The sequence below is a fragment of the Manacus vitellinus genome, unplaced genomic scaffold (genome assembly GCF_001715985.3).
Source record: "Manacus vitellinus isolate BGI_N305 unplaced genomic scaffold, ASM171598v3 scaffold_15_pilon, whole genome shotgun sequence".
Taxonomy (NCBI): domain Eukaryota; kingdom Metazoa; phylum Chordata; class Aves; order Passeriformes; family Pipridae; genus Manacus; species Manacus vitellinus.
Genome location: NW_021939122.1, coordinates 5,131,930 through 5,159,583, shown reverse-complemented (window position 1 = coordinate 5,159,583; position 27,654 = coordinate 5,131,930). Strand labels below are relative to the sequence as shown.

The 27,654-nt window shown below is 44.3% G+C and overlaps 1 protein-coding gene across 1 annotated transcript in view; it reads left to right on the top strand.

The window, feature by feature from the left end:
• PAX2 (paired box 2) overlaps positions 1 to 27,654 on the top strand; it is a 55,550-nt gene that overhangs the window by 9,819 nt on the left and 18,077 nt on the right. Inside the window, exons 4-5 of the mRNA XM_018068861.3 lie at positions 15,444 to 15,619; positions 17,442 to 17,568. Of these exons, the coding sequence (XP_017924350.1) occupies positions 15,444 to 15,619; positions 17,442 to 17,568 (303 nt within the window). The remainder of the gene's footprint in view (positions 1 to 15,443; positions 15,620 to 17,441; positions 17,569 to 27,654) is intronic.

Genomic DNA, 27,654 nt, shown 5'->3' with positions numbered 1-27,654 from the left:
AGAGTATGTATGGGAAAAGAGGTGGAGGGGGGAAACTGGATAAAGGAAAGGACAATGAATAAGCAGCACAGCACTGTCAGAAATGTGGGCTGCTGCACCATGAATCTGGAGGTCGGTGTGTAAGCAAGAGAAAGAGGAAATGTGTTTTGTAAGTGTGTCTGCACACACCCTGGGAGTTTGGGGAGTACGCATTGCTCAGGAGGAAGTCAGGTAAGGGAGAGTTAACAGCTTACATCACAGAAAGCAGTTTGGACAGAATGCTCTGCTTCTAAAGCTTATAGTGCTGCTTAGTTTGGCAGGGGTTGGTACTCTCTGAAGACAAGCTGGTCTGGCTTCAGCTGTATTTGTGTGCATCTCTGCTGGTGTATTTGTGTTTCTAGAAATGCACGCCTGTTTGTTTTTTGTATTTCTGTGTTAGGATCAATGGTTTCTACTTATCTGTGCTTATGTACTGGGGTGAGTGGCAGGTTGGACCCGTATTTTTGTGCATGCCTATGGAGACCTGGAAAATGTGTATGTTAAGCTGTGTATAATATTCCTTATTAGGAGAATGCATACTGTGGATGATAAGGATGTCTGGGCACATATGGCTCAGTATTAGTGCTATGTATTTCTATGAATGCCAGGTATTTGTATTCAAATTTTGAGCATATATGTGAATGTTGTATATTTGTATGTATATTCTGAGTGTATGTGTTGCTACATACTTGGAGTATCACTGTATCTTTGTGGTTGCTTATGAATATGTAGCCTGTTAGTGCTGTGCACTTCTGTATATACTTTGTACAGATGTGTATTTGCATTGAGGTTATATATTTGTGTGTATGTTGTATACATATATCTATATCTCTATATTGGTCATTCTTGCCTGTATAAAGGCTGTTTATTTATGTATATAGTTTGTATTTTTTTACGTGATTTGATTTTGTATATGTGAATATAAGGAAATTACCTTGAGTTCCAGGTCTTCGTTTAGTTAGTGTATGTATATTTTTGTAAGTTATTTGTTTATTCAGAAATTACATTTAATTGACATGCACCTGCATTAGTACCTCTGTGTGTCCCAGTTTGCATTCTTGTGTCTTTGAACGTTATTGGCTATGTTTTGTGGGTGTTACTTATGCATAGAACTTTTCTTTACATTTATTTGTGTGAGTACCATGAATGTGTGCTTGTCTGACTATTTATGGGTATTTAGTTTGTGGTTAGATCTTCTTCCACTTTTTGACTCATTCTTGGGAGGGGTTGTTGCAGCTAAAGTGTCAGCAGGAGCGAGGCAGCTACAACTCCTCCCACAGTCTCTGCCTGCTCCATGTGTCTACCTGTACAAAGGCTGCTCCCTAGCTTTGCTAGATGCCTGTCTCTCTGCAGCTTCTTCTTCACTCTGGATGAGTTGTATATTAGGTCTGTCTGCAATCAGGAAAGTGACTGTTACATTTTTTCACGGATGTAAAGAGTACAGGAGTCAGAGGGAGGGGAGCATGGTGCCTGGATCCATGAGGATCCCAGGTCAACGCACAATAGATGACAGAATAAAAGGAATCAGGAATAGCTGGCAATGTGCAAGCAAATCATAATTTAGAGGGTTGTTGATGATTGGTACAACAGTGGATGAGGATGCCATGACAGTGAGAGATAGGGATGACGCTGTTTTGGGGTCAAGTGGCCTGTCAATGAGACGTCAGGGCAATACGACTGGAATCAAGGTGACAGGACACTGAGACAAAATAGGGATCAAGGTGACGTGCCAATGACCCAGGCTGATCTATCAGAACAGGGAGATCTGGGGTAGCTCCATCAGCTGAATCAGCTGAATAAGGCAAGGCAGAACAGGAGGAGCAGGGTGAAGAAGATCAGAAGTAAATCAACAGACCTGTACCATGGCTGTAGGAGCCAGGTCACCAGCAGTGTGGGACATGCAGTTTCTCCACAAGATCAGTTGCATCCTGGTGTGAAGGGCTGGGGCAGTCTGTTAGCAGTGGCTGTTTGCTCACAGTGATGGAGAGCAGGGATAACACAGTGATGACATCAGGTGATGGACATATCCCCTGACGGTAGCCAGGGACCATAGGGACTGTGTGGGCAGGGGCATTATTCCCAGTTGCTGGAAAAACAAAGAACCTAACGGGCAGTAAAACAAAAACAAAGGAGACTTGGAAGCACCTGACAGCCCTAATTCATCACAGCCCAAGATTTTTTTTTCCCCTCATGTTCCCATTATATTTGTTTGTAAAAGTGGAAATCAATTTTGAAGGTAATTTTCTGGAAAGAATGGAAGGGAGGTGGGAGGGCCGGATAAGGCAGAGATGGCAAGAGGAAAAAAAAATTTAGGCCAGGCACAGCCCAGGGGCAGCTCTTGGCAAGGTGAAAGAAAATTGCATATTCAATCTCCATCCATGAATCTCCCTTGCTGCTGCCCGCCTCCTGCTCGAAAACAATGAAGGCTTTCTCCCCTACGCTGCACAACGCCTGAGTATCAGCGCTCACTTTAACTTCAGGGTCATTAATTCACCTGATTATTGCAGGAGAGGAGAGTGTTGCAGAGGCATCCATTCTGAAAAGCCCTCCCTTAGCTCATCCTTTGATTAGTTTGGGGTGGGGGGAGTTGAGATAATGTGTTGTCTTGGACTCAGTTTAAAATGGGAGGGGCTGAAGAGGGGGTGGAAGGAGGTAGAGGTAGAAAGGGAAAGATGTGGCCTGGCTTGTTGTGGAAGGGAGGGTTGGAAAGCAGTCATTCTTGCATCCCTCTGCTGTGGTGTTACTGCAAATTAAAAGTAGCATGTTCCACTTGGTAGCTACCTTTCAGGGAGGGGAGGGGCATGGGTATATGTCGGCATGGGGATGGGGGGGATCTTATCATTGCTTCCTCAGCAGCCCAGCGTAGTGTCACCCTGTGAGGTGACATTTGAATTTACAATTCCGCAGAGAAAAGCCATTAATTCACAAATTAACATTTCTCCCTCTCTCTCTAGCTCTTTCTCTCTTCCTCTCTCTCTCTCTATCTCACATGGATGTGCAAGCAATTGAAAAGACAAAGGAAATAGCCTTAAGGAAGAGACTTTACTGCTACTCTGCCTGTGCAGAGATTGCTACTACTGCTTCTAGATAGATAAACCAATTACCTGAGCTGCTCTGTTCATGGCAGCCTGCTATTACCTCCTTTTGTAGAGATGATTCCATTGCTGGATTACACTGTGTGTATCTCATTAATGTAAACCAGCATGATACTGGGCACTGTCTCTGACACTTCTTGCCATAGCCCGTTGCTCTGCAGCGGAAGAGGGAACTGGGAGAAGAGTTGAGCAGAGGTGATGGTAGGCACAACATACCTCCAGGCCACGCAGAGAACTCGCTTAGAATACCTGTGCTGAGCTTAGAGGAGATGGGGGCTTCCCTTCTAGGGAGGAGATTGCATGACATTAACCCTGATCTCTTCCATGTCTCTGTGAGCACAGAGAGTGCTGCACAAGAGGCCTCATTTATGGGCACCAGGTATGGGTAGCCCATTGCAGCTCCATTCTCAGCACTACACAGAGTTTTCAACAGGTGTAGAAATGTTCAAGCAGATGCAGAGGTGTTGAGTACAAAAGCTATTTATACATAGCCATAGGCACATGTAGCTGACCGCACCCAGGAGCTAACTGACTTGCACAGAAACAAAATAAAGCTCAGAATAAGAAGCAAGAGTAAGAATTTGAGCTTACAGATTGAGAGGGCCAGATTTCTCAGTAGTGCAACTCCATTGAAAGCCAGTCAATGGAGATGATCACCTGTGGAGATGTTATTGTCAAAGACAAACACTGGACACTACTTCCACACAGCCCTCAGCCTACTTCTGATTCTCTTCTGTTGTTATTTCCTGCAACAACAGACTTTCTCACGTGCTTCCTTCTACTATCATGCTTGGACAGCAAGTGTACACTATACAGACACACATGTGAGCACTCAGCCATATGCTGGTGCCACCCCAGGCACACATTCCTGTCACTAGCAGCCTGACTGTGCAAACTCACAGCCCTGCAGACACAACTTCTCCCTGCCTGCTCTGGTGAGGTCCCTTTCAGCAGCTCCAAGCCTGCCTGCTGGGGAGCACATTGGCAGTCAGACTTCTGGTGCTCTCTGCAGACAGCCTTGTAGGAACATGTTGGCTACCCCTGCCTTTTAGCCTGGTCACACAGCTATGTGTGTTTGGGGAGAAAATGCCCAAGCAGAATGGTGTACTAATGTGCAAGTCTTTGCTCACTAAGCACTCTACCTATATAGAATTGGACAGAAATCTTCCCCAACAGGTTTTTCACCCCAGAAAGGTTTGACATGCCATGTTCAAGCCATTCTCCTAACTTTCATGAAAGGAATAAGCTTGCAGGGGGCAGTTATCCAGGTAAAAGGAAAATGGATCAGAACTGCTGTTTCTGGAAACCTGGTCTCCACATGCTCAGCGCATGGAGTATGTGCCTTTCTTCATCATTGCCTTGGCTCCTTAAATCTTCCGAAAACCTTATCCTCTTAACGAGAGCATCTGCCTCTCTGACATTCCCTGTGCCCCACACCGTGCACAGCACATGGCTGGGGAGCATCATCCCGCAGCTGGTGCTGGAAGACGGATCACGATCAGCGGAGGAATCGGCAGGCAGTGCCAGTAATTCAAACCATCCTGACCGTTCAGTGAACCTGAACCTGCTGACCTTGACAGCACTAGACAGCAACGGCCTCAGGAATCCCAACCTTTAGAGAGGCGTTGGCGGAGGATGGCTCCTGCTCTCTCCCTTTCTTTCTCTCTTTCTCTTCCTGATCACATCCCAGCAGCCAAGGGGGCTCAACAGTCAATCCCCAGTGCACCAATTAGCTCCTAATTTGGCTATCTCTGCACTCCCAAGTCTACATCAATGTAATGTTAAGCATCGCTTGCTGTTCATAGATGTAAATCATTCCTATAGAGGAGTGCCTTCTTGTGCTAAAGGAAAACACTAAGCACCTTGTTCTCAGTCAGGGCCAGAGAAACCCCTCCTCCCAAAATGGGAGCTACTGCTGCTGCTGCTTGGAAGGAAAGCAGGAGCTCTTTGCTTCCCTAAGTGATAGTATCAGATCCTCTGGCCTTGTTTGACTAGGTCCCAGGGGGAAGCAACAAGATCTCACCAAGTGATTAGCCCGTGAGAATCTTGGCTGGATAGATGAGGGGCAGGGAGGCAACTTGAATGGGGGGGCAGACAGAAAGAAAAACCAGTGTGTTTAATTTTGTCATCAGACCTTGCATTAAAGAAAAATGCAGTTTGTGACCATTTTAAGACCCTTTCAGGAAGCACTGGATTTCCTCCAGCTATCTCTGTAGCTGCCAAGCAAGACCTGAAACAAACAGCATTTTGTGTTGGCCTGCAGAGGCTAGGCTAAGCTCTAAGACCTTGCATGTGGAGGACAACTCTGTTAACAGTAGATGGCCTGAAAGAAGCAGTTACAGTTAGGTATCTGTATCTATCTATTGACACCCAGCAGACTGTCTGTCTTCTGTCTGTTTCCCTCCATAATTCTTTGAAGGTGATTTTTCCATGCATCAATCAGATAAAATAAAGGATGCCCTGAATAGGTGTCAAATGCAATTCATGACCATCTTAAGGCCCTTTAAAACGTCAGAGTTATGTTAAGGGGCCTAAAAATAATGCCTAGATCCAGATTTTCCTTTTTCTTTTCCTTCATTCATCCAAGCATCCTACTGCTTGCATCCCAGAAGTTCAAGGTACAAAGTCCTCTTCCCACACAGGTCAACAGCTGCAGGAAAATACACAGGTGCACAGTGCCAGAACAGGACCTAGGTCATGGGTATCACTGTTTCCATTTGAATGTGCAGCAGGTTAAGATTTTTTTCTCTCATTGGCCCTGAATTTTTTGGGGAGCTCAGAGGTGCTATTCTGCTTTTAAGCTAGGGAATCTGCATTAGAACAGATTTGTAGACATCTTATTAAACCTGAATGAGGTGACTATGGTGTACAAAATGTTCATCAAGTCTTGAGTGCCTTGTACTGCTCTCCTAGGTGCTTTAGAAAAGGGTGTTATAAAGCACAGGTATACTTCCATGCCTAGTTTCCCAAAGGAGCTGCCATTATTTTGCTTTGGGTTTTGGCATCTAGTCTGAGAAGAAGTAGGCCTTGAATAGAAGACTTGACTTTGCATGAAGATCAGAATTGTTTCAGAGTTTGGGTCAACTTTAGTAAATCCCAGCAAACTAAAAACAATACCCCACTAGCTAATCCTCAAAGATACTTATGGCTCTTCTCTGCATAGCCCTCAATTGTTTGTGAAACTGACTGCTGCCATGACTGGGCCTTCTCTTGTTTGAGGACTACTTCTTACAAATTGGAACATATCTCCAACATACATTTTATAAAGGTCATATCAGTATTGGTTCCTTCATATACCAGTAATGTCCTTTACATGTGCTCACGCAAAAAGATGACAAATTAGTCTACTAGTGATTTACAGTTATTATAGGAATGATCATTCAAAAAAAAAAGAGTTTGCATGGTGACAGTTCAAGCAGATTGCTGCCCATCACAAGCTTGTAGCTTTTTCATTGCATTTCACAATTACCCATCCTGTATCATATATTGTTTATCAACCTTCCCATTCTTAAGATCTCATTTACTACTGAAACGTGGCTGACTCTCAGGTGGACCATGGCAGATGTTGAACAATACAGAGCATCCACTGTGAAATTTTGCTGTGCCATGTCCAAAAGAAACCACAGGAGAATTAAGATATGCTGTGGGTAATCACTCAGGCTGGATTTTGTTCAGGACAGCCAGGTTAATGTCTGCACTCTTGCAAAAAATGCCATGGGAATTTTAATGACTCTCAGTGATTGGAGCCTTTGTTTTATGGCATGTCAAAAATGGCAGCTCTAAAAACACTCTGCTTGAGCACTGGTTTAGTGCTGACTCAGAAGAGCTTCCAACAACATGATTCACTAGCATCTGGCTCAGGGGCAGGTACAGACTCCTGTGACTTGTGAGGTTAAGGTAAAAGTGAGTATGAGGGGAAATAAGGCGGAATGAAAAGAAGAGAAAGTCTAGAGCAAGAGAAACAGAAGGAAACGAGGTATTAAGAGGCATGTTAGGGGGGGACCCAGCCAATGGAACCCAGCAGGCTAAATAGGAATTAATATTTCCTAAATTGTGTATGAGAGGTGTCCATGGTCTGATTGAGATCTGCTGAGCCCTAGCACTGGTGTCCTCTCAGTGTTCTCCACTGGAATCTCAGGGATTCCCAGGAACTGGATGGGAACAGTCCAGCTCTGTGCCCCCTCCCTTGTCTCTAGCAGTCCTGCTGGCAGTGTTGATTTGCATGTCAGGCAAACCACTGCTTGAGAAAAAAAAAACCCTCCAAGTGTGGCGGTGTCAGCGCTCGCTGTTGTTCGACAGTGTAAAATTAAATTAATAAAGCCCCCAACACAGGAAAACATAACAGGAAATTAATGGCCTTTACTGTCGCTCTGATGCAGTCATTTGCAACCCTGCTTTCCGCACCAAAGACTTCATAAATGCAAGCAGTTTCTCTAAACAAGCATAGTTAGGGCTGCATGCAGTGTAATTTTTTTGTGTTGCTTCTGTTCTTTAGAGCTAACAAAAGCCACCCTTTTTTATGTGCTCACCAAAGGGGATCCTGACAAGAAGCAGCTCCCCAACAAACAGGCTTAGGAGGATGAGATAAAAGAGCTAAGTCATACCGATGATGCTAAGGACACCTTCTTGTCTGGCAGAGGGAAAGCATAGCTTCTGGAGCCCTGCAGTAGCAGCTCTCCTTGAGGGCACTGCACTAAATGCAATGTTGTGGACACCACAACAGGATAAATCAGGATAACCCTTCTGATAACTTGCAGGATGTGTAAATCAGTACAACCACTAAATGCAAGAGATTTACAGATTTACACTGAGCAGAGGATCTGGCCCACTGTGTGAGAGTGCTGCTCGCTACTCCACCAACATAAACAAAGCAAATGTACTGGGTCCTGGAGGCAGCTGCATTTCTATCTGTCTAACATCAAGTCTAATAGTGCTAATAAGAGCTACTGGAGCCACACTCTGTCCCTCATTACAGTGGTAGAAATCCAAATGCCTCTCTGAGGTACATGAATTCTTGTGGATATGCAACTACCTGATTTAGAGCAGAATATGTCCACTCACCTCCAGCATACCCAAAGGTCATGAAACTGCAGTGATTGCTCACACAGAAGCCACAACCTTTGACTACCGAAGCTAACACACCTCATCTGCACACCCACACATGTTGTAGCATGTGTTATATACACATCTAGGGCAGCTGCTTGCATCCTAAAACCTAGAAAGGCTTTTAGTGGCATTTTCAGTAAGGCTAGATGTGTTGATTATTAATATCCGACACACAATCCTAAATCTGTACAGACTTAGTTTTCCAGAGGCTATTGGCCAAATTTGCAATCATATACTTAGATATTGTAGTAAATACATATGATTTGCATATGCATACACACACTTACTTCCTTAAATGCACTTTTCATGCTCCCATGATAATCCAAGACAGATCTGAGCACACACTTCATTACACATTTGCACACACAATTCATTACATTTACATTCTCATTGAGCATTGCCATTTTTGCTCATGTAAGCCCTGTATTAAGGCTACACTGCCCATCCCTGCTCCATCTGAGGTACTCAGTCATACACAATGTCTGTGTTAAAAGCAGTGCAGCCCCCAGCTGTCAAGCACTGGCACACATCTCACTCTTCCTTGGTCAGGCACACTCACCTCCCTGCATGAGCAACCTGCCTTGCTCACCAATTCCTCATCTGAGCTATACCCTCATTTCAAAACATAAAATCCCTTTGTTTCTGAGCCTTTTTGCTCTAAGCCTGAGCATGTAAGTAACAAACACACACAGTCTATGTGTCGCTGACACACTTGAATTACAGAGACACGTGGACCAGCACAATACCACCAATTAGCATACTGAAATTCAGGCTTGCAGATTCCCTTGAGGCAAATGGACACAGGAATCTGAACATCTGCGGAGTTCATGAAGGGTGATGCACTTCCTCGAGGTGATAATCCTCCAGTACTCATCTCCCACTATCCCTGTTTCTGCAGGATACTGTACATAACCTGAACTTGTACTATATCTTCTTTCACCATCACAGCATAGATCCCCGATAACATTCCTTTTCTATGCACTACTGAACCTTACCAGCCCATTCCATGCTCCATCATCTCTACTCTGCAATCCCTTGTGATCCTTCCCATCTGAATTTGAGGTTCATCTTTCTCCCCACCAGTTCAGTTATCCCAATCAAAGCACTCAAAATCCTTGCAGAACTACTACATGCTGCTGCATGCTGAAACACAGAACTGACCCATGTAGAGATGACATCTTTCACACTGCCTAAAAGACTGCAAAAATTCTTCTGGAAGGACACGTAACCAAAATTTACAGCCTTCCTTTTCCAAACTCTACTGAGTAGGGTAAGAAAGTTGCACAGGTGAAAAGATCACAAAATTAGGGCTGCCAGTCCTTGTCCTTGTCCTTACTGCAGGGAGTACAGTACTAGTTTAATAATTACTGAGGATGCAAACCATCTCTCTAGAATCATTGCGATAGCCAGACTGGATCAGCTTGTGCAGACCAGGACACCACTACCAGATACTTCTGACCATGTGAAAATGTGTGATCCCCTCCTTCAGAATCAGGTCTTTGTCCTTGCTCTCTCCCTTGGTTGGGGGTCAGCTCAGACACAGATGCAGGAGGTTTGCTATACCCAGTGGGATCTTGAGACCAGGGTTTGAAGTCCCAGTCTGATAGAGCTGGGCTCCTTCCTGGACCCGCACTGAATGCAGCAGGAGGGTCTGCGCAGGGCTGGCTGCCGTGAATGACAAGCACTGGCTATCGATCGCATTCTGAACTCGGCCCAGCCGATAGAAGGTAATTAATGACTCCATTTGCCTCAGTACCGAGGAGAACAATTGAGTTTGAAACTGCAACAACTGGCAGTGCGGGGAAAGGCCCCCCGGGACGGCCAGGAAAGCTGCCTGACAGTGCTGGGCTGAACGGGGACACGGGAACACATCAGAGAGGAAAAAAGAGAAGGGAAATCGGATAAAGGGAAAGAGCAGCCTTAAAACAAAAGGGTGACTTGGGAAAGGGCAGCACATGTAGGCATGAGTGCCCAGAGAGTGGGAGAGGGCTGCTCTGGGCTAACTAACCCAGCAGGGATGGTGCAGGCAGGCTGTGGGAGAGGACAAGGTTGCCTTGCTGGCACAGAAGGATGGCATTGCAGCAGGCAGCTCAGCACTGCTGCGTCAGAGAGATGTGCTTCCCTCGGAGCCTTTGACAATTAGATGGGTTCTGCTGTGTCACCTGGCTGGCAGTTCTCATGCCAGTCACATTCACTTTTATTATGACTGTGATTTTTATTGGTAGAGTTGTGAGGCCTTAGCTGAGATCAGAGCCCCAAAAGGCTGCAGGCAGACAGGTCATGAGGACAGTAATAGTTCTTGCCCCAAAAGAGAGCAGTGCCTCTGTGGTTGTGTGGTGGCTGCAAAGCTTCTCATTACCTTCCTACATGTTTCTGTGCCACAAAAGTCTCCCTATGTCAGAAATACTCCTGAGTTATTTGTTGAGATAGTCCTGTCCCACCCTGAGCAAGAGTGCTGTCATTTGTAGCTAGGGAAGTAATGGTATTATGCTGCTTTGTGCTACTTGTACATGATGGTGTCTTTGTGGCTTCCAGGCCTGGGAACATCAAGGTTTTTTGGAATTATTTAATAGGCATATTCCTTGTGTTAGATGTAGTTAAGGCTGTTCCTGTGTCTTCTGGCACAGCATTTCCTTGTTATCTGTCAGGATACTTCTGTGACACCCGTGGAGCATTTCTGTGTCTTGTGTCACAAGACAAGGGTTTATGCTGAACACGGGCTGTGTGCACTCCCTCAGCAGTCCCTGGGGAGGAAAGATATTTCCTGTCACATGTGCAAGGCCAGTCCTGATCACACTGACAGTAACTGTGTGCTCTTTTGTGAGGGACAAAGCAACTGAGGCCATGGTTCACCTCTCAAGCTGTTTGTTAAGATCCTTACAATTTAAGAGAGAGGTGTCCCTATGTTACAGTACCACAGAGTTTCCCTTGCCAATAAAAGGGAACTGGGAAAGATGAAGGTGCTTCCTAATGGTACAGCTACCACAGTTACCTAGGTGGCATTCCCATAGTTATCCTACAGCTGAAACCTTGCTTCACCCCTTCCAACAGAATCCCTTCCAATATCAACTTTCTTGGCAAATCTCCGTCCCTTAAGCTTTTACTCCTAGCACTGTTCTTCATCAATAGAAGTAACTATTGCCCACCACAGTGCCATTCCTCATGGGATCTCCTAGTCTTTCCCAACTCAAATTTTGGCCCTGAGCTCTCAGTTGACTAGCACCCACAACCCTTTGATGGACCCCATCTCTTCTCCAAAGTCCTCTCCGCTCCTTTCTGCCACCTTTGCTCATATCCATGTGGTTGTCAGCTTCCATATGACATATGACAATTGGGTATGACACAATTCGGGGCTTCCCCTGATAGTCTAACTCAGAGATTCACATGCTTAGAAGAGAACTGCAACTTCTAAGTTGCCAGATATAAGCGTCTGGCCCCTGCAGTTTCAGGGAAAAAATGAAAACACATCCTCTATAGGTTTTGACACCAGAAAACAAATACAGGGGATTTATAATCCTTTAGTTTTGAAGAAAATAAAATGATCTGTGACTGTGAATGTTTCAATGTTAGAAACACAAGACATATAAATCTGTCTCTCAGGATCATCTCTGCAAAATCTCTGCTTCATCAGTAAAATCTATATACACAGTTCATATTATTGCTCTGTGAAGTTTGGGATTCGTGTATCCTACCATTATTAAGTCAAATAATACTGAAAGCTGTTTAGACAAGATCCACCTCAAGGTAGCCTACAGGCCTCTGTCAAAATTTTTCTTGCTTTTGCAGATTTTTAAGCCTAGGCCAGGGCTGAGTGCCCCAAACCCCCACTCTCCCATCCCCACCACTGTGCTTCCCCCCAGCAACTTCCACCTAAATTAAAGCATTGCCTTTCTCCTTACAACTTTTCCACCCCTTCCTACCCATTTGCTTGCTTTGATCATTCTGATTTTTTTTTTTAATCCCATTCTTTGCTCTTCTCCTTCCTTCATCCTTTTCTTTCATTCCCCACTGACTGTATAGATCCTTTCTCAACAGCTGGTCCTGAGTTTCACAAATACAAATACACACTTATGTGCGTGTGTACACACACACACACATAAACACACACATAGAGAGACATAAATAAATAAATAAATAGAAAGGTCAGTGAGCAGAGCAGCAATAACCCCTAAAACAGTACTATCAGAGGGACATGATTGATCAATTGAATTCCATAGCGGCTCAAAAATGTGGGATTAAGTAGTGTATTATACGCACAATGAGTTGAGGCATGATGTTCATTTCAAGTTCATTTCGCCAGCCCTCTGCCACCAGATCAGGCAATCAATAGGGGCAGCAGATATCATATATCACCTCTCTCCGTGCTAGGCAGAGAGCACCATAATCTCTCGCAAATTTAGAGTGACAGATTTGTCAAGATCTGAAGGGCCCCTGAATAAATGAAGGAAAAGAGACTCTTACAGCGACTTGGGAAAGCTGTGATTTCAGCTTCTTCGCACAAAGGCATGGCCTGTGCACACGCGGGAGACACACGTGCACAGGAATCTAAAGGCAGACAGGAATAGCAAACACATGTGCATGTGTGCACTAATCTGTGCAACCATCCAGGACAGCTCACTAAGAGTAAAACCTGGTTTAACAACAATCAATGCAGATTTTACTGTACATTCATCCACTCACACCAAACACTAAGCAAAGTGTAGGGCTGCCATCCTTCAAAATCAGATATAGCCAAAACCAGCCACCACAGACAAATGCCTGGACAGGCATGTACAGTGATGCAGAATCTAAACACCAGAATAATTATCTACTGCAAAAATACCCATGTGTATTAGCATCATGGTGTGCACAGTCATGCACACTGACTGACACATGGAAAAATCCTCAAAGACAAACAGCTTCACAGGCTACAGACAGGTTGAGGCAAGCACTGATACAGAAACATAATTTTTTTTCTGAGTCTGGACCCAGGAGTTCTGTGCCAGCTTTCTGCAGGGAGGATCAGAACTCCCCTAGTCCTCCTGAAACCCACCCCCCAAAGTAACAGCATCACACATGCAGTGTGCAGTCCACCAACCCTGATCTTTGCTTTGTTTTCTCTTAGTCAAATCTGTCATGAACTCCAGATTTCAGGAACCTGAGAATGTTCCCTTGGGCAAATAAACCTGTGGAGAGGAGAAAATGCCAGGGATCAGTGCCAGTAAACAGCCCTTCTCTGGCTTGGGGAGAAAAAGAAAGAGAGAAGGGGCTGCTCGAGGGAAGGCTGCTGGCAGGGACAAATCAATATGTAATATTTTCTATGGTCTTGTGAGTGGTACTGTACTACGTTACTGTATATAATGTACTATTGATTATATCATATCGTATAATCACCTATAAACGGATATATCTCATAGCCAGAAGGCAGCAGGCTTAGTCATAACTCTGGGCCACCAGCTGGGCATTAATGGTGCCAAGAAAATACCCATCTTGGCACCACCCATGAGCTAAAAGAGGAAGCAGCAGAGTGGCATAGTTCTGGGTGTTCATTGCACAGTAAATGCCGCTCCAGGCTCCTGGAAGCATCCTGTGTCCATGAGCACCTTGGGATTGCATGGAGGAGGGAAAAGGTCTATGCAGAACCTTTGACCAATTTCTTGACAGACAGCAAGTTTCTGAGATTCACAGACTGGAGGCCACCAAGAAAGGTTTAAGTACGAGGAATAACAATGAAAAAGCAGGAAGACAATCACAGCACAAGAGGGACAGCCTGATCTTAGATTAGTCAGGGTGATAAGACAGTGAGACTTGTGTCTGATGAAGCACAGTAGGTAGAGATTCAGTATGGAGGGTATGGAGGTACATCAGCATGGATGATGCAGGGGATTATAACCAGACTCACCGAAGTTAGGCTGAGACGTGACAGCAGAAAGATACTCAGCACAGTTGGAGAAGATTATAATGAGCAGACTTGCCTCAGATGAGATGAGGGATTATGACAGAGGAAGATTCACTTCAGCTGGGACAGGAGGTTATAACAGACAGACTCACCTTGGATGTGACAGATGCTAATAGCAAGAGACTCACTCACTTGAGATAAAAAGGGGTTATAACTGAGATAAATGCACCTCATTTGAGTTGGGGGATAACAGGGAAGAAGAAAAACCACAAAACCAGGTAGGTGATCAGATGGTTTATCACAGGAAAAGACTCACTTTGGATGGGGCAGGGCATTTATAATGGACTCACCTCAAAGGGGATGAGTAGGCTGTAAGAGATGTGGGATGGCACAACAGAAATAGAGACACCCTGGAATGTGGCAGGAGGCACTGCAGTGAGACTGGACTGTGTCAGAGGGCTGTTGTAGGGGCAGAAATGCAGTTCTGGGAAAGCTTCTGCCAAAATGGCTATTTTCCTAGTAAAAGGAAGGCTGATTCCCACTGAGTAGGACTAGGTTTTGTAATACATTTTGGCTAAGAAGGAGGACTGACAAAGATTCATCTCATTTTGGAGGGAGTTTTATAGCAGATATATGGGTTAAGATAAATCACGAGCTACATGTAGGCAAGTGGACAGAAACCAGTGTATGTTAGATAGGACAGTTGCCCCACAGGGAGAGATTTGTCTCTGGGGAAACATGGAATCAGAAGCAGGATTGTTCCTATTATCTGAAGGGGATGAAAGACTCATCTGGGGTATGATCAGATGAGAAGGAAATTATAACACTGATAGCTGTTCATGGGACTGGGGAGCTACAACAGAGACTGACTTCCCTTCAAGCTGTAAGAGAGCCTTTTTAACATTGCAGGCTTCCTCAGTCCTCTCCAGTACAGTCCATCCTCAGCACTCTGGTTTCTCTATGAACTGCCCCTCCACCAGTCTTCTAGCAGTGCTAATCGCTGCGCTTTGCTCCCATTTTATGCTCAGCAATGGAGATTTGGCAATTTTTAACACTGCAAATCAGCGGAACCGAAACTCATCTCTGAGCCAAGCACCATTCTCCACAGCCTCACTCATTCCGGGCAGGAGAGTCCCACAGAGCCCACAGGAACAGCCTAGCCACTCCAGCAGAGAAGAGGGGGCTCCCTTGGGTCCCTGCAGCTTCCCCTTCCCTCGGGAGTGGCACAGCTACCTGGGTGGAAGCAGAGGGCCTCACTCTTCCCCACTCTGTCCTTGCCCTGCATCCCTTGCCAATCCAAGCCAGGGTGGTGCTAACTCCCTGTTTTCTCTGTCTGTGCCCTGCAGATGTATCCGAGGGCTCAGTTCCCAATGGAGATTCCCAGAGCAGCGTGGACAGTTTGCGGAAGCACCTTCGTGGCGACACTTTCACCCAGCAGCAGCTGGAAGCTTTAGATCGAGTTTTTGAGCGTCCTTCTTACCCTGACGTCTTTCAAACATCAGAGCACATCAAATCTGAGCAGGTGAGGGCCTGGCCTGGTAATGGGAAACCACAGGCACTGATAGAATGATGGTAGGGACATTCCTTCACCAAAATCCCTCTCCCCCTCTCCACCCCATGTTCTGACACTGACCTATTATTGCACATACACCACATTTACATTTTACAGCACTTTCTAGTTGTAACTATATCACTGTGCTGATGCTCATGTGTACATGAGCTCTACCTCCTCTCTACACTCACACTATGCTGTCCCTAAATCCCCATATCTGCTTTTCCCTCTGCACTCACACCTGCAGTTATGCATCCATGTTCTTGCCATGAACATGCCTACACCACCACGCATGTTCAGTGGCACACAGCACTGCACAGAAACTCCGGCACTCTTAGGTGACATCAGTGACCAGTGAGCCACAGGGTTGGGTTTTAATGGATCATTTTCCTTCATGGCCCAAAGCTGAGACTTGACTCCCATCTCCAACCTAGTTTTCCACACTTCTGCAGCTCTGCCCACCTTTTCTTTACTCCCCCGCTCTCCTGGCCTTTTATCCCAAAAGCTGTTTGTCTTAATAAAATGAAAATCAAAAGTCTTTTTAAACCGCCCCAAGCCATAAACCAACAAAGGAAGAGAAGGAGAGGCTGGCTGTGGACTCCCTTCATCCCAGAGTCCCTGGGTTTATTACAATGAATAACCTTTATTTACTTTCATTAGACTATTAAGCACCAGCACAGTCATTTTTCCCCCTGAAACTCTGAGCAGGGCCCATAAAGCAAATCCGAAGCCTAATTGAGTTCATTTTAATTTCTCTCCGATCACAGCGAATTACTCTGGTGATAAATCAGGGGGCAGGCTCACCCCCAGTAGAAGGCCTAATTTGCAGCTAATTACAAAACTGATTTCTACAGGAAGATCAATACAAGAAGGAATTGGAAATGACTAGGCAGTCCTAGCCAAGCAGGGACAGGGGTGGGGAGGGGGCAGCATGCGGGGAGCCCACTGGAGGAGGGGGAGATGTGAGGAGGGGGTTGGGGAAGTGCATGGAAAAAAACAGAGGAGAAAGAGCAGAAAATCAGTTTTAATTTAACGTAATATTAATCAGAGCAACTTTTCCTGCTGTTTTGTAGCCTTCCCGGTTTCTCCAGCTCCCGCGTCTGGTCTGGAGGCTGCCACAATAAAAAGGCAATTACCAGAGCCTTTCGGACAGGACACCCTTTCAGATTCAATGGCTCTCCCCCTCCCACCCTTCTGTTAGCCATGTGGCTCCCCCCTCCCCAATTTCATACCCCAATGCACAGAGTGACAGAGGCAGGGGATGAGGCTTCTTTGTTTTTAAAAAGCTAGGACAGAGGTAGCAGTGGAGGGGAGGCAGATGACTCAAGCAGAGACCCTGGCGACAGTGGGCCAACAGTGGCTGTTTCCTACAGCCTGCCTGTCCTAGTCATGTCATTGCAGTCCTATGCCCCAGCTGTCTTTGTCACCAGGGCAAACATCTCCCACCTCCACTCAGCCAAGAGGAGGGGATGAGGATTCCCCCTTTCTTTTCCCCTGGGCTGGCACAGACAGCCATCCCCACAGCTCTGAACGAAGGCTCAGCCATATCACAGAAAACAGGTCAGATCCCTCACCCCTCTTCCTCTTCACAGTGTCACGCAGGTGGGTGGGATAGTTCATCCTAGGAACCCCCCACAACCCTCTTGTCACTTTATCTTCTCAGTTTCCTCCTCCTCCTCCTCTTCCATCTGTGCAGGGGTTTGCATCTCTCCTCTTCCTCCCCCCCATCTGTACACCCTTCCCTTTCTCCCGTCGCATCAATAGCGAGCTGTCTTTCTCCTCTCTTCCCCAGGGTAATGAGTACTCCCTCCCAGCTCTGACCCCTGGTCTCGATGAAGTCAAATCAAGTCTATCCACCTCTGCTAACCCAGACCTGGGGACAAATGTGTCAGGACCCCAGACGTACCCTGTGGTGACCGGTAAGCTGCCTGACCAAACAGCAGAACCAAGCTTTTTATTTATTTCCCTCATCACCATTAGCTTCTGCTTTTTCTGCTAATGCAAGATATCCCTCTGTGGCAAACATGGAAAGAGACAGAAAGACTGTGGAGAACATAAGGGCTCAAGAGAAGCTTGAAATTCAGAGTATTGGCAGTTTTGGGTACACCTAGATGTGTCCAGGTGTGACTCAAAGACAGGAAAACCCAGATGTGAATCGGGAACTTGTGTGCCCAGATGGGACTTAGGGTTGGATGCTGGTGGAGGACAGATATGTCCAAATATGCACTGTGATTTTTTTCTTATGTTCTGAGAACAACAGGGTCATGGATTATCCATGATCTGCACTTGGTTTTCTTGGGGAGAAATAATAGTATAAGTTCTATTCAGCCCTGGCATTTGGAAGGGGCATTTGCAAATTAAATACTGAGGTCTGCTGAACTGTGACTGCTAAACTCCCTCTTCCTTAAGCCCGTGAGTCTCTAATGAAAGCTAGCAAAAATAATTTGTGCACAGCTTTCCCTCATGTGTGGGCACATTAAAGTCAGGTGTGTCTGGGAGAGTAGAAACTGTGTGTAAGCGCATGACAGCAGAGGAATCAGGATGCACAGAAACAGTAAGGAATCTCTACAGCAGATGCTTCACTGAAACTTCCTCTTTGCTGGTGGCACATGCAGAACCTGAGCAGCACAGGGTTGTCCTGGGGCCACAAGGCACACACATGCTGTCATGATGTTAGTGTTAGACTGCCTGCCCTGTGTACGTCTAGAGCTGTAAGGAGGTATTCTGGTGCCTTTATTCATACGGTGCTTAATTCATACAGCACTTCTTCTCTGGCTTTAGTTGCCAGTGCTTGCTGCTCACACAGCTACCACAGATTTGCACATCTCCTCTTGGGTAGCTAAAGCAGCTGGCAAGGCTTGAGTGACTTGCCCCTGATTGGTATATCTCTCTTTCTCTACAAATGCTGTGGCCAATCTAAAAACCTCATGGCGTTAAGTTGAGAAACAACGCATGACAAAGAGGTCTAAATCCTGTTAGCAAGGGGAGAAGCTGTTGTCTCTTGGCCAAAAAGTTGTCCTCTAATAGCACAGAATCAAGAGCACTGGTGTTTGTATCTCAACTTTTTCTTGCAAAAGCCCCAGCTAATAGCCCTTGCTGTCAAAGCAGCAGCTCATGGCTGAGGCAGGAAGTCATAGCTTGTTCAGCAAACACAGAGCAAAGGCATGTTGTTGCATGCAACTTTTGGCTATGAAGAACTTTGGCATCAGGCAGGAATAGTAACGGTTAACTCAAATACAGAGGCTATCCAGTGTGAGTTCTACAAAATGATGTGGAGAACATGGGGAGATGAACTACATTATTTAGGGAACATCTAGAAAGCGTGACATCCCCTGACTTTTTTCATGGCTTTTACTGCTATCAGGCTCAATTCAGAATCCTTGTAGCCGTGCTGTTTCTTAGCCAACTGGAAAAAAAATGGTTTAGCTGTGGCAAAATTGTTCTACCTTTCTTTTTATTTGCATATGCAAGGCAAAACTCAGCTGGTGCTCATCTATTGTTTAGCAGACCTACATCTCTTACAGGAAATATTTTCCTGGTTTGGGGGGCAAAGCCAGTAGGAGAGCAAGGCAGATCCCCACAGCTGGATGTAAAGGTCTACAATCAGAGCCTAAGATTCAAAGGGGCCATTAAAATAATTCCTTTTAGTCCTTCTTCCTAAGTGAAGATGGTTCATTCCAGCCTGTTAATGTGAGAGCAGGCTTCTAGAAGGCTGGGAACACTACACAAGCTTTGGACATTACTCTCACATGGGCACAGAAGGAGATAGATTTGGCCTCCCAGAAGAGACTATAGGCTAAGGCAAAAAAATATCTTCATGTCCCCCCCACCCTGTGCCATTCTCACTCTGTTCCCTGCCACACTCCCAGCTCAGCTCAAGAACATCCCCATCTGATCCATCTGGATCCAAAAGTGAGAAAGTTCGTTTCAGACCCAGCTTGACATTCCCAGGTGGCAACTTAGCACTAACATCTCAATCTGTATGCGACATTTCAATCAGTGCAGAGTAACAAAAGCAGAACTTTTAGCACTGGGAGCTGTTCACTGGTGGTAATGATGGAGAAACTCAGAAACTGGAAATGAAAAGGGAAAAAAAAGCCCCTCGACACCCTCTAAGGCATCAGGGGAAGAGGGGCAGAGAGTTTTTCCTCTACGCTTAGGCCAGGATCCAATGTTTGGATTAATGGTGCCATTACCCAAGAAAGGACTTCAGATAATGCTCATTCTTAAAATGTTTTTGCTGGCAATTAAATGGTTGCAGATATTGATCTTCATTGATTGGATGTTCTCAATTTGCATAATCTATTAAAGATGAATGATTCATTATATGTTTGCTATGGGGCTGGACAATGCTTTTGGGAAGAACCAGAGAGGTGAGGAACTCAGTGCTGCCTCCTGGTCTACCCTAGCTAGGAAATTAAAGAAGTGGCTGACAGCATACAGATTTCTTTGGTATCAACCAGGTCCTGCTCCCAAGAAGGGATGTTGGAGTAATAGTGGATACTGAATTGCTGGCTGCCTGTTTTGCTGCTATGGTGTCATCTTTGAAATGCCTCTTTGCTCTTTCAGGTGATACCTGTAACAAATACAAAACGAATCTATCCATTTAGGGTGCTCTGTGTGCAGTCACTTCACGATGTAAGATTTAGCTTCACTCTACAAGAAAGTCTCCCCATCTCAGTCTTCCCAGACAGAAAAAAAAGTATCACCAGGTCTTTCCAAACTAAAGCTGTACAGCACTGGATTCTTGTCCTTCCTGAAGACTTCAGAGAAAGTCCTTCTCTCTGTCTCATGACTAGCTTTTCTCAGCAAGCTGTCTCAGCTCACACCATTCTGAGAATACAGCCCTCCAAAAGCCATCAAAACCTCAACAATATGTAGCTGCCTAAAATCTTGAAATGTAATGAGATAGATAAGGAACAGTGTTACTCAAGTCCCTTTATCTGTCTGTGGGCTTCCTGGAATTGAAGACCTAGAAATGCTGCAAAACAGGCAGCCACCAGAAGGCTTTCCCCAAAGTCCTGGGCATCTATTCAAAGACACAGCTTAGCACCATCGTTTTATACAGCACGGCCTTGTCTAGTACTGTCAATATCAAACACTCCCTTTCAGACAATTATTCTACTAACACATCTTAGATGCCCCATTTATTACTCACATCTCCTAAAGCAAGTAAACAAAAACATTGTTTTACTATGGAGAAAACAGGTCACCCTTATTTCTCCCCATTAAGTATGTGCAAAGAATTTCCATTAATGAGTTGACACTTAGGGACTAGCTGGACACTAGGCTAGGAAACATGCTCCTGCTGTCCTTCATACGGAACAGACAATGCAGAAATTTTCAACTTTTTTATGAAGACTCAGAGAGAGAAAGCTCTTCAGAGCTGCCTGACTATAACACCTCCTCTTTCCGCACGCACAGACAGCGGGCCAGCTATATCTTGCCTTGTTGTTGCATGGCCCTCATAGCTGGCTTGGCATAGATCCCTGACAGTTTCTTGGACAGTATCTTTGGACACCAATCAGAAGCAAAGATCCAAGCTTGAAAATACCAAGATAAGGAGAGTACATGCAGTTGAACAGCATTACAAGAATTCTGTTGTTCAGAGTTGTTCTACTTCAGTTATTTCTATTGAAGGCAAACAGTCCAGGCAGATGAGTATAAATCTGTATAGGACTAAGTAAACACAGAAAACCTCAATAGCTTTCTTTTATTCACCAGTTTCCACAGACCTTTGAGTTTGGAAGGTACTTGGTAGCTAACAGCCAAGAGGTAAGCAGAGGAGAACCTCAAGACAGGAGGAATTGCACAAAGTGTTCACACAAGCCTTGAATCAAGAAGAGAACAATTAGATACTTCTTTAAGCACCATCAGAAGTCACAGCTTCTGGAATAGTCATGCATGAAAGAAATGGGGTGTATTCAAACCAGGTTTTGAGTTCTGGGGACTTAGATTAATAGTTTGGGAACAGAGACCTTTCCAACTCAATTATCTAGCCCAGGAGTTACCCAACAGAGACATGGCACTATGGCAAATAAAGCACAATGGACTTTTCATGTATGGCTTGAAACTTGCTCATTAAAAGACTACTAAAGGGATGGATTTACCTTCTAAATGGAATGTAAAATGACAGCAAAGGTGAAGAAAAATTTCCCTTACAGTTGAATCCCAGCAGTTTTTACTAAATAGACCTTGTTTGCAAGCCCACTACAATCTGTGAGATCTACAAAGAAAAGGTAGAAGATAAGATGGAAAAAAAAACCACTTCAGGAATTTCTACTGTTGACTGAAGTGGAAGTATGTGTCCCATTCTCTTCCTCTGAGGAGGCTTATGAGTGCTTCTGTTCTACAGTTAGCACCTATTAACAGGAATAGAGAACTTTAAAGTCATCACCACACACCAAAGCAGCTATCACGTCCTATATAGAAAATGTTTCCTTCTCTCTGGGAAATAAATATTTCCCTAAAACAACAAGTATCATCTAGGGTGAGAAATCCTGGCAACAACTCACAATGTGTCAAACAAAGGCACCAAAAAAGCATAAACCTCATCAATTTCCCTTTCCTCCAGACCTCTCCTCTCTGGCACGGGTTCAGACTTTTTTTCAGTTTAATTTTTTTAATTCGTATATTAATGTATGCAAAAAACCCCTGGAATTACTGACATAAAGGCTACTTGTTATGTCTGAAAAACATAAAAAACCAGTACTTAAACAGCACCTGATTTCTATGAAAGTTTTCAAGAAAGCTGTGATGCTAAGCATGGAGAAATCACTGGCTAGACACCTGGATCCAAAATTTTTCTGAAATGATAAACAATCCTTTGAAAACTTTAGCCTCCTTCGAGGTGAAGATATTTCCTTCCTTAGAGATTAGTGAGTGACTGAAGAGAATTTTGTTCTGTTCAATAACCTGGTCATTCAAAACTAAGAAACAAATTAGGATTTGAAAAAGCAGCAATATTTGTTTTCCTCAAACTAAGTGAATTAAGGCTGAGTGAATTAAGGTTGGTGTGAAAGGATGAGATCTATTCGTTTTAAAATAAGGTTCTGCAATCAGTTCAAATTCCTCCTTATATCTGTCCTTTCCTTCATTTAATATGTAATTTCTAATGCAAAACCTGCTTAGAAAAGCTTGCTTTTTCTGTTCTAGTATATTTAGGAAGTCAGGGAACTTGTGGTCATTTTATTTAATTAGCATGAATAATTACAAATACTGTTTTTAATTTAATTCTAATTTCCATCCAAATATAACTTGACACAGATCACAAGTAAAAAGTTAATAATCTAATAGAATAATAATATGGACTCATCATTCACTATTTTCCATATAATAATATGTGAAGACAAATTATATTAAACAACATAATTGCTTAAATAAATGTGCACATCATGCAGTCCATCTACTCAGCAGAAACTGAAATAACCATGTTTAGTGTAAATTTTGTATTTGTCAAAATATGTTACCACCCATAAAATTAAACCTTTTAGAAAACAGCCTCATAGTGGAGATGTGAAACAAGCTGATCCAGCTTGCTGTTTTAAAGCATGACTTAAATTGACTGTTACATTCAGTTGCACTTATATCATTATGCTGAGAGGGGGAGCATTTCCTCCCCTTTTCTTTGTTTGTACTGGGGAAAATTTCCTTTCTTGCTCCAGTCTACTTTAGCCTCTGACACCAGTGAGCAATGGCCCTGGTCAGGGCTTGACTGAGCTGACTTAAGAAAACCTCTTTAGCAAATGGCTAGGGACCCCAAATTGGCTTCAGTGATGGCAGATCCTATAGATGCAGACCCGCACTCTGTGGCACAGCACCACGGCTGCAGTCACAGCAGTCAAACAGCCTGTTGGGCACACCTCTGGATGCCTCAATGCCCTGAAAGTGGAAGATGATAGTCATTCATGTAGCTGTTACAAGGCTGTTACTATCCTGCCTCACCAAAACGAAGGAGGTATTTTCTGTGAACAAGCCTCTCATATTTAAGGTGAGAAATTGGCAAAAGCAGAAGTCCACAGGACCTCCAAATTTAATCAACTGAATCCCCTCCTCAAGAAGAGATAATATCTTATCTAGTCAACAGGAATTTGGAAAGGCAAAAGGTGTTACTATTCTTCTCCAGGACCAAATGGCTGAGAGTGATAGATAGTCAGATGAATGATTCCTGGAACAGACAGGAATAGCAGGCGGGGAAAGGAATCACATAAACTATTTCCATGCATTCAATGTAAGTTTCACTGACAATAACTTTACGATGCTGAAGAAGGCAGCTTGGGGGCTTGAAAGGCATATTGAACTGAGAAACCCAGAAATGAATGGGCCCAAAAGAAATAATATCTTTGCCTTCCTTAAATTAGCATTTAAGTGAACAATAGCAGTGAATGACAATAATGTCATATAATGACAATAGCAGTGAATGGGCATTGCCAGCCCAGTCTTCTTCAGCAAGAGGACAGCATTGCCACACTCTATGCTGCTGGACAAAAGGGGACTTTTTTAAAGAGAAAATAATTATATTGTCTTCCCAACAATTCAGGTTTTGCCTTTTCTTCTGGGGCTAAATGAAGGATCCAATGAGTATGGCTTTGATAAAATTTTTTATGATGTAGATATTTGCCCACTGACAGCAAAGACTGTGCTTTATATCTGTGTTAAGCAACACCTGTCAGCAGATGTTAATAATTTTGATCTCCATCAGCTGTACTGGATTTAATCAGGCCCACTGTTTGTACAGTTGAAATTACCCACTGCAGTCTTTCAGAGAAATGGAAAGCTTACGGCAATCTTTGGCCCATCTTTTTAAGTTCAGGATTGCTGCAGGCTACCCAGGAACATCTATTCTATCCTATGGTTAGTAAAATATCATTATGATGAAACCTTGGAGTTACCTATAATGAGGACTATGTGAAAAACTAACGTGTTCTAATTGCATTTCCCAGCCTATATTTCAAAAACATCCGGTTTAAGAGGTAATATTCAAGTCCCAACCCCCCCAGGAACAAGCATATGCTACACTTCAAGGCAGGGAGAAATGGCCAAATCTGGTGGGCTGGGACTCAGGAAATGAGACAACAATATAAAATTCACTGAACTTCTCTGTTTGCCAAGTGCACAAGTTGCACAACTTTCCCCCCTGTGCCCAAGTCTTTAAAGCATATCTTCTCAAACTAGGACACTTCATCTGCTCCATCTGCAAACAAATGTACTTAGAGCCAAACAAAATTGACTTCAGTGGAGTTCTCCAGTGGTTAACCAGTACTCACAGTACTCAAACAGTTTCAAAGAGTAAGTCCAGATCACAGGTCTACTGGAAGCTCTGTGTTTTAGTCTGTATGAAGACCATAAGAATTTTCTCTTGAAAGTAACATACAGAGTTAGCAGGTCAGTTTACTCTGAGAGCAGCAGTTAATCAGATCAGACACAGTTTTATAAAATCCAGTTTTATGAAAAAAATAGGGCAAATAGAATTCAAAACTTGACGTGTGATGTGATGTCACAACAGTGTTGACTCCTGGGGGAAAGCAATCCAAGGTTGTTTCTTTAAACATGTACTTCAACAATATGCTATGTCAGTCCAGTTTGGTCTTTTGTATGGCTTCTGGAATTTGAGGCAAGATTCCCACATGGGATAAAATGATGTGACTCCACTGCCTATAGTGTAAATTCACTGGTCCATGAGTTCTGAGGACTCAGTGCCATTCTATTTGCCACAACAAAACTTTTTGAAGGAATAGAGATTAAAAAGATGTTTCAATGGTGGGTACAAGCATAGGATCCAAAACTCCTGAGATAAGATTCAGCTTTGGCACAGGGTTCATACACGAACTTAGGTATGTCTTTTCTGGGCTCAGTTCCTCATAGATAAAACAGTGATCCCTAAGCGATGCTGTAAGGATATGTGTTCTAAAGGGTGGGGAACTGGGGTCATACAAATATTTGGTAGAGACCTCAGGAAAAGATGAAGAATGGGAAATGCTGTCCAGATGGTGAACAGTGTTGAGTGGGTGTGTACAAGCCATCCCTTATGCATGGATATGCCATCTTGGTATTCTTCGTTTACTGTAAAGAAAAGGAGCACTGGATGCAGGTAGCTTATCCTCCAGGAAGCCAGCAATGAAAAACAAGCAGTTTATCTAGTCCTGCAACCCTCTCTGCTTCCCTTCCCTTCAGCAGGAGAGAGCATGATAAAAGAGAAAGCATGAGTCTCTGTAGGAACTCAAAGCTGTGAATCTTCCTCTCACCCTGTCTGGCCAAAATCCCTTCATTTGCAGGGGGAATTTAGGCCAGGGATCACCAGTTCTCACTCTCAGCCAGAATAACAGAGGAGAGGGTTAGAAAGGAAGAAAAACAGCCATAACTCAGCAAGTACAGTCAGAAAGAGAGGAGTAGGAGATGCATAAAACGTGGTTCTCTCATATGTTTCCAGCCATGTCCCCACCCTGCTGACTCTTTCAAATTTCCCCCATCAGGACAGTGAGAGATTCTTTTTTTGGGGGGAGGTCACTTACAAACAAGGATATTGTTTGTCTTTTAGAAGAAGAAAGGAGATTGGGTCAGGAATAGATTACTGCTGCTTCGGAAAGAGGTTGCAAACTCATTCCACCCCCCTATTCGATTCCAGACTTAGGAGCAAGACAGATACGTTGGGGTTTGCTGATACAACCTTACTGAGGAATGCTCCCAGCAAGACACAGACAAGCCAGTATGGCACTATTCCACAGCTTGCTGGCAGTAGTGGGACTTAGGATAGAAGGGGCAAGTTCTCCATCACAAATAAAAAAGAATTACAGAATGGAGAAAATCAAAAGTGAAAACAAAAAAGGTGCAGCTGAAGTTTGAGGTGGTTAAAATGAAAAATGGGACTGTGCCATTCACAGGTGGATAGATAGATCAATCAATTGATCTCGTCTACACTGACACACTTTGGAGCTATAATTCACTGCTGGGGCAATTATTCCAGCATAGCAGTGGCAGGAGCTATATCAGAGACAGAATTCAGGTGCTTTTAGTCAGGGGAGAGTTGGACAACAAAGGAGTAAAAAAAGGTAAATACCATCCATCAGTAAAGATACATGGGATATAAGTTATGTCTGTGCACTTGCAGGGTGTATAGGGACAGATAGACAGATAGATAAATAGACACATAAAAGTCTGAGTTTTGGTTGTGCAATCATTCGCTGTCTGACCTTATACTCTCCTCCTCTCCACTACTCTTAGAGAGAAAAGCGTTTAGCATTATTGCGTCCAGGTCTCTTTGCCATGTTACTGTTGGCTCCTTTATCCCCCCACACTGAGTAAGTGGTGCTGACTCTGGAAGGTGCGAGGAATTTTTCTTCATAAGCCTTGATGTGTTCAAGAGAGGGCTGGGCTCATCTCCACTGTGAGTCTGACAGGCGTTTTAACAGCCTCACAACACCAGGACAAATAGCTCCTGGTCCCTTAACTCTTCTCAGATTTGCAAGGCAAGGCCCAGCACTGTTGTTCCCATTGCAAGGGCTTTACACAGTCTTTCAGGCTGAAATCCTCTCTGTGGTGGCTGGGCAGAGCGGAAATCCAGGGGCTGGATCAGATTGGCCTAATGCTACAGCAGCTTAAGCGGTCTGTTTTACCAGAGATTATGGTTTCACTTACACAGAGCGCCTGAAAAATGCTGCGGTTTAGGAAGGATTATCGCTGAAAATTCCATGCTTTAAAAGAGAAATAAAGCAGGGGAGGGACTAGGAAACCCAATGTGCCTGGGGGCTGTGCAAACAGGATTAACCTCTGCCCATAGCACCTCTTGCTTCTGCCCACCCACGCTTCCTGTGTCCACCTTCTTCTCTGTCCTTTCCTTCCTAGCAGCTCCCCACACCTGCTGTGTTTTGTATAATACAGAGAGCTGGAAAAGTAGTCTGGAAAATGCCCAGGACCAAAGTGTCCCTAGTTTATTTACGTATCACTGTCAAATGGCTTCCTTGAAAAATATCACTTCACTTGCAGCCTGTGAAAGCCAGAGGAACTTT